This window comes from Ranitomeya imitator, chromosome 8, assembly GCF_032444005.1.
Source record: "Ranitomeya imitator isolate aRanImi1 chromosome 8, aRanImi1.pri, whole genome shotgun sequence".
In the NCBI taxonomy this organism is placed as follows: domain Eukaryota; kingdom Metazoa; phylum Chordata; class Amphibia; order Anura; family Dendrobatidae; genus Ranitomeya; species Ranitomeya imitator.
Genome location: NC_091289.1, coordinates 81,552,244 through 81,565,573, shown reverse-complemented (window position 1 = coordinate 81,565,573; position 13,330 = coordinate 81,552,244). Strand labels below are relative to the sequence as shown.

Below are 13,330 nucleotides of genomic sequence, written 5' to 3'. Positions count from 1 at the left end.
CCGTGGCAACGATTTCCAGACTTTCAAGAGCTCTGATATGGGCCAACGTGTGTATGGCAAAAATTTTAATTTTCCACGGCCACAACCCCTCCGCAACACTCAAGGCCCACCGATGCCAATTGTTATGGTTGGTGATGAGGCCTTTCAGATGTGTGAAAACCTACTGATGCCATATTCCAGTCTGGACTTGAACCACACTAAAAGGATCTTTAACTACAGACTGATCAGGGCCCGAAGAACAGTAGAGTGTACCTTTGGGATTCTAGTCTCAAAATCGCGCATTCTTGCAACAGCCATTAATCTAAAAATGGAGACAGTCGATGAGGTGGTCAAAGGCTGTGTGGTTCTCCACAATTATATTATGGCTAAGAAGCGACCCAACATTGAACTGGATGAACCAGTTGCAAACCCATTGCCAGATTACCAGCATCACCCGCTGCGGTCAACTGTTGAAGTTGGCCACATGCGGAACCAATTTGCTGCCTTTTTTGATTCTGATATTGGACGTGTGGCATGGCAGGACAATATTGTGTAAAATGTCCTGTTGGGTTTGGGTCTATACCAGTTATGTTTTAAATGTTACTAATATTTGTTATTAATGAACTACGTGTTTTGTTATCTTGTATTTCCTCTACAAACCACTTAGGTTGTTAGTGGTAAGGTTGTTGACGTTATTGCGTCCTGATTCTGTTCTGCAGTATCTATTGGACACAGACTGAAGAGACGATGGCTGTTTACAAAACAGATCTATACTCTTCAAGTCAGGTGTCAGAAATAATGAATTCATGATGCACAAATCACAGCCTCATGAATTCACTATTTCTGACACATGTCCAGGGGAGTATATATATGCCTTGTATGACCTCCATCATCCTTTTACTTTGTGTGAAATAGATTACGTACACAGAAGAGAAAATGGAGGTTATACAAGGCAGTTCTCTACTCACCAGGTCGGGTGTCATAACTAATGAGTTTTTGGACAAATGACCTGTTGAGTATAGTTCTGCTTTGTATTACCGCCATTTTCTCTTCAGTCTGCAACACAAAGTCACAGAGTAAGCAGAAGGAAGAGATTATGGAGAAAATACAAGTATTTTTTTGGGCCACCTCATATCTCTATACCAAACACACACAAAGCTGCAGTGTTGTACTTGCCGCACTAACCACTGGAGCTATGAGGTGGCAAAAAAATAAAGTGTGCGCTGCAGTGTTTTATTCGGCGCACTGTGTGTGTTGCTGGTGGGGAAATACACAATTAACCAAACATTATTGGGGGCAAAAATCATTATTATTTATTTTTACACAAAAAAAATTAAAAATTAACTGCGCCTGCTTGGGGTAGAGTGCAGGAAATGGGGGGTATGTAGCTGTGAAGCTTGACTAACTGTGGACAACGCAGGGGTGGCAGGAGAAGGGGCAATTAAATTACTGGGGTCTGGCAGTTCGGGGATGGGGCTTTGCGCGTGGAAAGGGCAGACACACTGGAAGGATGAGACAAACCAGACATTACAGACACATTGGGAGGTGAGGGGGGAGGCATAGCGATAGTACTCTGTTTCTTTTTCCTTTCCCTTTTTGGGATCGGCACTGCGGTACGGGGAGTCTCGTTGGGCACATTTCTAGCGGCCTGGCCGTGGTGGCCGACCTGCCAGGGTCCGTGTGCCGCTGCATGTTTGTGGTGGTGGGGAAGGCCATGGCAGGGTCCGGCTGCTGCTTCATGGTGGTGGTGGGGAAGGCCATGCCAGGGTCCGTTTGCTGCTGCTGCTGCATGGTGGTGGCAGTGGAGGAGGTCCAAGCAGGAGCAGCAGTTGTCATGGTGGTGGCGGTGGGCTGTCCAACAGCACTCGGCATGGTGGTGGTGCTGTAGTGGTGTCTGGCAGTGCTTGGAATGGAGGTGGCCGTGCAGTGGTATGCAGCAAAGGTCGGCATTGAGGTCAAGCGTGACAGTGTAGGCACAGGTGGATATGCCACCACGGTCTGCTGAAAATACCGACTCTGCTGCATTAGCCTGCATGTAAGCAGCATTGCAGGCCTGCATGACAATAAGCTGGAGATCAGGAGTAAGGTGTTCCGACATGCCCTGTTCAATTTGATTGAAAAAATGATGTGCTGGCCTCTGGAGGTCGGATTTTACTTGGTCAAGGCTTTTGGTAACCTGCTGGATACGTGTATTCATATGGCTAATGGCAGTATCCAGTCGGTCACCCATCGCTTTGAGTCCATCATGAAAAACCGAGCTCAAGTGCAAAAACTCGGGCATGAGTGACCTGTCCGAGGCTCTCTGCCGCTGCTGGGAAGAGCCCCCCCCCAAAAAAAAAAAAGGGCCAGAGGCAGTGGACTGGGAAAGAGGAACACCTGATGGACCAGCTTCCTGGTCTCCAGTTACTATGGCAGGCCCACTTGCTGCAACACTGCTGGATGGCTGGGACGGGTCTGTGGCTGTCTGATGAAGGACCGCTCCAGAACCAGGGTCAAGAGTGCTGCTCCATGTGCTGTGAAAAAAGAAGAAAAAAAAAATTAATACCAAACATTTACAAAATGCCAACTCCTGATAGAAACACACAGATTATGGCAATACAACGCAACCTAATACACCCAAATAATACTTACGTTCTCTGGGCAAGGACCAGACTCAAAAATGCCAGAATGCGGTGGTATTTATATTTTCGGATCCTTGCTCCAGAACCACTAGGAACCCGTCTCTCTTGACGAAGGTCCTTGTTGAAGCGATCCTTCATTGAACGCCAACGTGTTTGGAGTTTGAGCACTGTTGAAAAAAACAAAAAGAATGGTTAGACAATGGACTTTTGGCCGTGATCACACAACTGTGTGTGATGAGACAAACTCCTGAGAGTTTCTCTCATCACACACACAGTTGTGTGATCACGGCCAAGATCACTGCTGCATCACACTGCATTGCAATACTTACAAAATGCATTTCGAACCAGAGTCGGGGCGTTATCCCAGCCATCCCACATTGCTTTGGCCACCTCATTCCATAGCTGCCGGATCGTCACGTTGTCCGAGTGCTGCGGATCCCCGATGTCCCACAACAGGACTCGCTCATGGACCAGGGAGATTAGGAGGTCATTTTCAATGAGGTCCTCATACCGTTCTGGAACCTAAAAAATAAAGACATTAATGTTGGATACATTAACATAAGGAAAAGAAAGAAAACAGACACAGAAAACTGGCATGAATATTGAAAGTCAAGAAACAAAAGGAGTCAAGAAGAAAAAGGGAAAGAAAGAGGAAAGTAAAGAAATGAACATCCAATAGTAAAGTGAGGATACAATAAACAGTCAGTCACGTATACGTACACACTGCCGCCTTGCCACCTGACCGTGACTCTGCTGCTCCTGCTCAGCCTCAGCGGAAGAAGTGCTCTAAAAAAAGGAAAAACAAATTGTCATATGTGTTGATGTGACAGTGAATACTTACCAATCTGAGAAGGTGAGTACTCACTTCACTGACATGTTCGGCTTGTGCAGGCCCAGGCCGTTGCTCCTCCTCCTCAGAAGATGACATTCTGATGCATGCAGAAGGAAATAAATGGCAGAAATTAGTAGGACATATAGAGACAGAAAATAGAAAATATAGACATTGGCTAGCATATACTCACATTGTTCAGAGTGTAGATTTCTTCCTGTGTCTGGTCTGCTGAGTCTGCTCTTGTTCCCAGTCTGCTGAGTAGTGACCTGCAAATGTCCACTCCCTCCCTTTATCACTTTGTATGTGGGGGGTGGCTAATCAGTGTCTAAACATGTTTTCCTGTGGTGCAATGCTTGCGTTCACAAACGCAAGCAAACGCATGTGCTTGCAAACGCATGCGTTCACAAAGACAGCAATGCGTTTTTTTGCCGCATTCCTTCCGCTAACAACCGCATACGTTTCTAGGAGGCAAATTGACGCCTCTAAAATTACTACATGTAGCGTTTACCGCGCCAAACCGCAAACGACGAAACGACGCGTGCATCGTCAAACGCGGCAAAACGCAAACGATCGCAGACACATACGTTCCTAATGTTAAATATAGGAATACACGACGCATGCGGATAATTGCGGAAGAAACGCTGCGTACACAACTACAAATGTGAAACCAGCCTAAGAAGAATAACAACAAAAGTGCATTGTTTACCAAAACATACATATAAAATAAATCCTTCTCTACATACAGTACAAAGGGAATGTCATAAACGCTCCTTACAATTCCCTTAAAAGAAAATTGAGGATCAACAAGGATCAGAAGAAAAATAAATATTTTCCAGGGGTAACTTCAGAGAACACACTCTTCAAATTATAAAGAGGCGATGCATCTAGGAGGGTCCAATAAGCCTCAGTATAAGGCAGACATGGAAGACATTTTTAGGCCTCTGGTTGACACAGCAGTCCGTTAGTACTTGTGATCACACTGTTAGATGGCGTACAATACATAGTACTGTTTGACTCCAGTCAGTCCGATGTTCAATCTGCTGGGGCCACAGATTGCTTTGGTTCCAACAGATGATGGAGGAGCTCAGCAGTATTACAGTTGGCTCATGATGCGAATGGCATGGGCACAAATCCTGTTCCTGCGCCGATGTACATGTAGGGCTGTATGTTCTGAAGCTGTGAGTTACACAGGTCTCAAACATGTGTTTTTCAAGTATGTGCTCTGTCCATGCTTTTCACACATTCAACACATGCCAATTGTAATCTATTGGGCTGCTCATGTATCCATTTTTATTTTGAGTTTTAATTGAGGAACCAGTGTTTGCATAAAAAAAAAAAAAATCACATAGACGAGGCTTTTTTTTAAATCAGGTGTCACAGATGACAGTCACCCATACAAGACTATGGATCCAAGAAATTTTTTTTTTACAGACACCACATGGACGGAATCAGTGTACAGAAATCCAAAAAGAGAAAAGGGGAGGATGAAATGAATGCCTCTACATCTTTGGTGGTAAATATATCCTCACTCTCTCTTTCGGATATTCAGGTTAAGCTATTGTCTAGGGGGTTATCTTTTTGTCCCACTGACGGTACCAACTGGTTTGATCTTGACAATGACTTATTCTCCTTCTTTAGACGGTTGAGATTGGCACTATTTTTTTCAGATAAAGAGGAACCTGTGTCCTTGGTTCCACAAGATAGCCTTTCACTCAGCAAGTTGGGCCTTTACAATAAGAGTGATTTTGTTCCTCCTGAGCATGATCCAGTTATTGAGACCTTTTCTAAATTTGTCAAGGCTGACATAGCCAGGCTAAGAAAAAGTAAATTGAGATTAGGTAAATCTAATTTATCTTATGCTGAGCGTAAAGAAATTGGAGTACTAAGGAGGAACAAATCCATCACCATCAAGCCAGCCGATAAGGGCGGGGCGTTGGTGGTGATGGATACCTCACAATATATCGGTGAAATAAGGTCTCAGCTTGCTGATGTTGATGTATATAAAAGGTTACGTGCAAATCCCACTCAGGGTTTCAAACTTGAGTTGGAGACAATGATTGAGGAGGCCCTGGGTATTGGCCTGATTGATGTGAAACTGGCTAGGTTTTTGAAGGTTGATCACCCTGTAGTCCCAATTCTGTACACCCTCCCCAAGATCCATAAGGATCTACAGAGACCTCCTGGTCGACCGATTGTGTCGGGCAGGGGGTCTCTGTGTAGTAAAGTGGCCATCTTCCTGGATCGTCTGCTGAGGGATTTTGCGGTTTCTGCTCCTTCCTTTGTGAGGGACACAGGATATTTTATTCAATCTCTTGAAGGTATACATGTGGTTGATTCCACGTGGTTAGTCTCCTTCGATGTATCATCCCTGTACACCTCCATTGAACATACTAGGGGATTGTCCGCGGTCAGTGTGACGCTCGCTGGCTCCGGCATGGCTCCGGATTGTGCTAAGTTCGTCCTGGCGCTGCTGGAGTTCATCCTGGGGAGGAATTTTTTTCTCTTCGGTGATGATTATTTCCTGCAGCGCCGCGGGACAGCCATGGGGTCCAATGTGGCCCCCACTTATGCTAACATCTATATGGCTGTCCTGGAGGGCGAACACGTGTACGGTTCGCGGTTTTGGGGTCATGTTAGGGGCTGGCGGCGTTACATTGATGACATTTTCCTGGTATGGGATAGTGACACGGATGATCTTGATCTCTTTTTCCATTATTTGAACAATATCCATCCTGGTCTCGGATTCACTATGGATTGTTCTCAGGATATGATGCAATTTCTTGACACCTGTGTATACAAGTCTGGAGGGTGTTTACATACGGATCTTTATGTTAAAGAAACGGATAGGAATAACCTCTTGCATTTTTCTAGCGCACACCCACGTAGGATGGTTGAGTCCCTGCCCTGGAGCCAACTGTTGAGGGTGAGGAGGATTGTGTCATGTGAAACTCGTATCGATGATAGATTAGAAGAAATGTGCTGGAAATTTCTATCAAGGGGTTACTCGAGGGTAGACCTTGAGAAATTTAAACAGCGGGCTTTGACCGTTAGATGTGAAGATCTTTTGGCCCCTAAAGAAAGGGCTGAGTCGAATAAAAGAATCCCTTTTGTAACCACTTATGGTGGCATGAGTTCTAGGGTCTCAGACATTATACGTAGGCATTGGCCGTTGTTGAGCAGGGGCCACGCTAATGTTGCCGGATTTCAAACACCTCCATTGTTTTCTTATAGGAGGAATAAGAACTTGAGAGATGAATTGGTTTTATCTGATATTGGGAGTTCCAAGAGAGACCTACAAATGACATTGAGCCAACCTAGTCTTGGCAACTTTCCGTGCCTAGGCTGTGCATCTTGCAGTAATATGATTAAGGGGGCTTCGTTTTGTCATCCTTATACCGGTAAAAGATATGAGATCAGGAAACGGTACACATGTAGGAGCAATTTTGTGATATATGTCTTGACCTGCCCTTGTGGTCTCTTCTATGTGGGGGAGACCACAATGGAGGTCAAGGCTAGGATCAGCAAACACAAGAGTACAATTAGGACTCAAATATTGGCACTACCTGTACTGAGACATTTTCACGAAATGGGTCATTCAGTCAACCAATTAAGATACAGAGTTATTGATGATGTACCGGTGATGCAACGGGGTGGAGACCGTATTGCACTTTTGAAGAGAAAAGAACTGAGATGGATTTTTGAGCTTGACACCCTGCATCCTAGGGGAATGAACATAGAGTACCAACAGAGCTGTTGTCTTTAGCATCCGTTTTATATTCTCTGCAGTATCCTTTTTAGTATATTGTTTTTAACTATGTTATATACTTTTCTATTCTTGTTTTAGGAGTCTCATTCTTTATGAGCTGTAGTATACTTACTCTATTTGTATTGATGATTGCTCGCTTTGGGAGTTCAGCCGACCAAGTAATTTGGACTATATATAATAGACGTTCTCCTCTATATGCAATAGTGTTCTTCACTTTTGAAAATGTGCTGCTATACCCCTTTTCTTTCCTTTTTTCCTTCATCATTTTGTTGCCTTTTTCCTTGAGAGAAGGCTATTGGTTATGTTGGTATGGTTACAGACATGTATAATATCTCCTTAGCCTTTTATCCACATCGTATAATGAGATAAGTGTTTTTTATATGTATAAGATTGTGATAATATGATAAATGCTCGATTTCTCTATATATATGCTTATATTTATTATTGATGTGTTGGTGCTGTTCTATATAGATTTGCCTGTGCCCTTTTTTTTTTTTTTTTTTTCTGGGTTATTAGCATTCTTGCTATCATTGCTTCTTTATCATGAGTTTCCAGGTTTAATGCTAACAGACTCTTGTGCTGCTGGATTCTCTATTACTGTGGAAGTAAAGACATTAGTAAAGTACATCTGCAGATGTCTGATTATTCTACGATGCACCTGAGTTATGTGGGACAAGTGCACTGCTGCCTCTGCCTTTCAAAGTATACGAGCGCTTGGTGAGGACTTGGAGCCTGCGCAGTACCACTCTTGATTTGGTCCCACACGGACGCCGTTTCAGTCAGGCGCAGTGGATATTTTCGTCAGGACAACAAGGAGAGAGGACTGGACCTGCGCAGTAATACACTCTGTATGCTGGAACTTTTGCGATCACATGACAAGGAACTGTGAATATGATTGGACAGCAGCCATTCTGAGGTCATCTTGGGGGTTGGCTGGTATCCTGGTTATGGGGAATGCTGCATGTCTGTTGGAGGAACGTCATTTGTTTACAACTGTAAGGTGGGGAAGCTTTCTGTGCTATTGTGGGCTGGATTTCTGACATTAGAGCGATCGGAGCTAGTAGATCTTTGTTAGATTAGATATTGTCATTGTTAAAGTATTTGTAATATGATTTTGATATGTATTTATATGTATATGTCTTTTTTCAGTATGGTGCTGTATCCCTATTGGTGTACCGCTAAATAGGGGGTGGTGCTATTTGTATATAATGGTGGTTGGAACATGTGTTACACTGTGCTTGATAAAGGTTATTGTACCGAAACGTCGCCGCAGGAGGCAGATTAAACACGTAAGGTCTTCATCACTGACCGTTGTGGCGCTGTCTTTCTTCTATTCTGGGATATGGAATCAGTGTACAGTCTGTGTTCTGTCCATCATTAACCATGCAGCCTTATGGCGGCCCTAAAATAGCGTATACACACGTCTACTAAACCTCTGTGGAGAGGGACTAAATGAGGGCACACAATGCTGCGGAAGTATTATCTAAAATAAAATAAAAAACAGGCTTTTGCGCTCTTACAGAACCGCTTTCCTTACCTTGTGCTTGGGGCACCGTACAGTGAAGTTTTCTTCATTTAGTAAACATTCTGCAAATGAAACAACAGTTTTCAATCACAAAGGTGGTTATATATGCAATGATCTTTCCCGAAAGTTGCTGAATTTCCATTCCCCCCTCGAAAATGCAAGAAGTGGAAAACTACATTAGCATGGTTGCAGATGTGGAAAATGCAGCAAAAATGCCGTTTTATGCAAAATATAGCAAACTCCACTCTGCCAGCAGCATCCGATACAACCCATGGCGATGAAACATTATGAATAAACTTAAAATGGAAAAATAATGCACTATATAATCAATTAAATTTAGAGAGTGTGTTTATTCACTGCAATAGGGGTACGTTTATTTGGTTAGGAAGACCAAATAAACGTACCCCTATTGCAGTTTAACACATTTTTAAATTCTGACCAGTGTCACTTTATTCGGTAATAGCTGTGGAACACGTCAACATATTCCAGTGATTCTGGAGATACACTTCTTGATGGAAGTAAATTTAGGTAGACTTGTGTTTATGAAGATATCTAACGTTTCACATTTAAAAATTGCCTATTTTCAAACTTTTTAAAAAATGTAAATGTCTTTTTGCTCTACTAACTACTGTTTTAGCCCCAAATTTTTCATTTTCACTAGAGAAAAAGGAGAAAAAGGGACCATATAATTTGTTTTGCAGTTTCTTCCAAGTACACCAATGCCCCATATACAGTGGCATGTAAAAGTTTGGGCACCCCTGGCCAAACTTACTGTTATTGCGAACAGTTAAGCAAGTTGAAGATGAAATGATCTCTAAACGGCCTAAAGTTAATGATGACATATTTCCTTTGCATTTTTCACTCCCCCAAAAAAGGAATTTTTTACATTTTAAAAATGACAGAATGGAAAATTGGCCGATGAAACAATTTGGGGACCCTGCAGGGTTAGTACCTGGTAGAACGAATTTTGTACCCAGCAAGAGTCTTTCAATTCCTGTTAGATGGATTTTCATTCATTCTTTCTTGGAAAATTCTTCAATTTCTGTGAAATTCCTGGGTCTTGTTGCATACACTGCTATTTTGAGGTCTCTACACAGATTTCAATGATGTTCAGCTAGGGGGGACTGTGAGGGCCATTAACCCCTTCATGACCCAGCCTATTTTGCCCTTAATGACCTGGCCGTTTTTTGCAATTCTGACCAGTGTCAATTTATGAGGTAATAACTCAGGAACGCTTCAACGGATCCTAGCGGTTCGGAGATTGTTTTTTCGTGACATATTGGGCTTCATGTTAGTGGTAAATTTAGGTGGATAATTTTTGCGTTTTTTTGTGAAAAAAATGGAAATTTGGCTAAAATTTTGAAAATTTCACAATTTTCAAATTTTGAATTTTTATTCTGTTAAACGAGAGAGTTATGTGGCACAAAATAGTTAAAGGGAGGGTGCCGTGATTTTAGTTTTTGTATTAATAATTATTGATTATATAATCAATTATTTTTAATACAAAAGTAAATGTACTACTTTCATACTTTTTTATTTATTCATTTTTACTTTTACCACTGGAGGCCGCCATTTTCATTAGTGGGGGTGTAAGTGTCTGGGAACGACACTTGCACTCCTCACTTACGGCAGCCATGGGCATAGGAGCCAACAGTCGGACCCGACCGCATCTCTTTCATTGAGGCTGCTTCTCCTCCCTCTCAGCTGTGACTTGGGCACGCCCACTGGGCTGCTACGTCACAGTTGTGAGAGGAGATCGCGGCCATTTTGTTTTTTATTTTCCTCTGTCATCGCACACACAGCTCAGTGTGTGCGATCATAGCAGGAGCTGCTGCTGGGAAGAGAGGTTCGGGGTGAGTATCTGCAGCCAGGAGCTGTGATTGCAGCCTGTACTTAGTATTACAGCACAGGCTGCAATCACTGCCGACCTGTTCTGAGCAGAGCAGGGAGATCGTCACACTGCTCTGCCCTGAACATGATTCAGCACTTCCTGGAAGAGGACTGAAGGTAAGTACAGAGTTTTTATTTTCTTATGCATCTACCACTGCTACCTGCCCCTATATACCACTGCTACCTGCCCCTATATACCACTGCTACCAGCACCTATATACCACTGCTACCTGCCCCTATATACCACTGCTACCTGCCCCTATACCACCGCTACCTGCCCCTATATACCACTGCTACCTGCCCCTATATACCACTGCTACCTGCCCCTATATACCACTGCTACCTGCCTCTATATACCATCTACGACTGCTGCCTGCCTCTATATACTATCTACCACTGCTGCCTGCCTCTATATACCATCTACTACTGCTGCCTGCCTCTATATACCATCTACCACTGCTGCCTGCCTCTATATACCATCTACCACTGCTGCCTGCCTCTATATACCATCTACCACTGCTACCTCTGTCCTGTGTAGCTAACCTAGTCCTGTGTAGCTAATCCTGTCCTGTGTACAGTATCACACAAGATAGGATTAGATACACGGCGCAGCACAGTATCACACAGGACAGGATTAGATACACGGCTCAGCAGTCAGTATCTAATCCTCTCCTATGCACTCCTCTCCCCCTTGCGTGTCTTTCCCCATTGTGGTTTATTATTTTTGTTGTGGGAGATGAGGGAGTCGAGGATTATGCGTTCGGTATGGTTTAAAAAAGATTAATAAAGGACTTTATTCTGGCCGAGTATTTACAATACATGTGAGATCTATGTGGCGGCATTATGGGTGATCTATATGGCGGTATTATGTGAGAAGCATATGGTGGTATGTGAGAACACTGGCGGTATTATGTGTGTTCTATATGGCGGTATGTGAGAACACTGGCGGTATTATGTGTGATCTATATGGCGGTATGTAAGAACACTGGCGGTATGTGTGATCTATATGGTGGTATTATGTGAGAACTGTATGACAGCATTGTGTGATCTATTTGATAGTATTGTGTGTGATCTATTTGATAGTATTGTGTGTGATCTATATGGCGGTATTATGTGAGAACACTATGGCAGTATTATCTTCAGAAAGCGGACCCATTCTATGGTGGTTCTGGATGAGCACCTGCACGTAGGTCTGGGGTAATAGAGGGGGCAGCATGACCTCCAGTTAGGTGCAGTTAGGGGAAGGCTGGTGAGGTAGCTGAAGAGAGGGGTCTCATTTTTATCGTCACTATATGGCTACATTTCCTTCCCAGCGTCACCCCAGACTGTCGCCTCGCTTTCAAATATTGCCAGGACAGGATGGGGAAGACAGGATCTGAGGAGGGGAATGGGGTCTGTATGCAAAGTCTGGATCAGACAAGCCCATCAATCCGCAGAAATGTTTCCTGGATTTCTGTGGAGCAGACAAGCAGACGGTCCATCCATGTGTATAAAAGACAGCGCTCTATGTACAATCCCTCCGCACACCCCCCATAGACAAGCACACTGCTCTCCTGAAATACTCTGTGCTGCTGTCACCCTGCTCCCTCCACCACATATCTCCCAGAATCCTTGCTGCCTGCCATCCTCGGTGACTGTCTACTTGTCAGTATAAGGCTGACGTCACACTAGCAGTATTTGGTCAGTATTTTACATCAGTATTTGTAAGCCAAAACCAGGAGTGAGTGATATATACAGAAGTGGTGAATATGTTTCTATTATACTTTTCCTCTAATTGTTCCACTCCTGGTTTTGGCTTACAAATACTTATGTAAAATACTGAACATACTCTGCAGTCACTAACAAAATGGCTGCTCACTGGGTTCCTGAATATCATCCTCTCTAATCCCTTAGCAAACACCCAGAAGGGGAGGAGTGACATCACACACGTCAGCAGACTCCGCCCATAATTACTGCAGTGCAGTAATGTGAGCTATTTGTGCACTAGGTTTTTCTGAAATTTCAGCAGCTGCTCCACCTAGTGTTTAAAAGTGGAAATTCCAAAACTTTTCAAATTATTTTTCATATTTTACTAAATTATAAACAAATGATAATATTTTTTAAGAAAATGTAATCATTAATTCTTTACATTTTTACAATTTCTGAAAAATTGTTTTTTTTGATGGCACCTTCCCTTTAATAAATAACATTACCCACATGTCTACTTTACATCAGCACAACTTAGGAAACATCATTTTTTCTTGCTAGGAAGTTATAAGGCTTAAAATTTGACCAGTGATTTCTCATTTTTACAACGAAATTTACAAAACCATTTTTTTAGTCAGTTTGAGGGGTCTATATGGCAGAAAATACCCAAAAGTGACACCATTCTAAAAACTGCACCCCTCAAGGTACTCAAAACCACATTCAAGAAGTTTATTAACCCTTCAGGTGCTTCACAGCAGCAGAAGCAACATGGAAGGAAAAAATGAACATTTAAAAGGAAAAAAATGAACATTTAAAAGGAAAAAAATGAACATTTAACTTTTTAGTCACAAAAACGATGTTTTAGCAACATTTTTTTTTATTTTTCCAAGGGTAAAAAGAAACTGGACCCCAAACGTTATTGTACAATTTGTCCTGAGTACGCCGATGCCCAATATGTGGGGGGATGGGGGGGGGGGGAGGGGTCGGGGGACACCACTGTATGGGCACACGATAGGGCTCGGAAGGGAAGG

At 43.0% G+C, this 13,330-nt stretch overlaps 1 protein-coding gene across 3 annotated transcripts in view; it reads right to left on the bottom strand.

Moving 5' to 3' along the window:
- The window catches only part of LOC138647839 (transcription factor 20-like), a 421,475-nt gene that overhangs the window by 17,410 nt on the left and 390,735 nt on the right, over positions 1 to 13,330 (bottom strand). For all 3 annotated transcript variants that reach the window (XM_069737120.1, XM_069737121.1, XM_069737122.1), the window contains one exon: positions 8,736 to 8,785. In XM_069737120.1, coding sequence (XP_069593221.1) covers positions 8,736 to 8,785 — 50 coding nt within the window. The remainder of the gene's footprint in view (positions 1 to 8,735; positions 8,786 to 13,330) is intronic.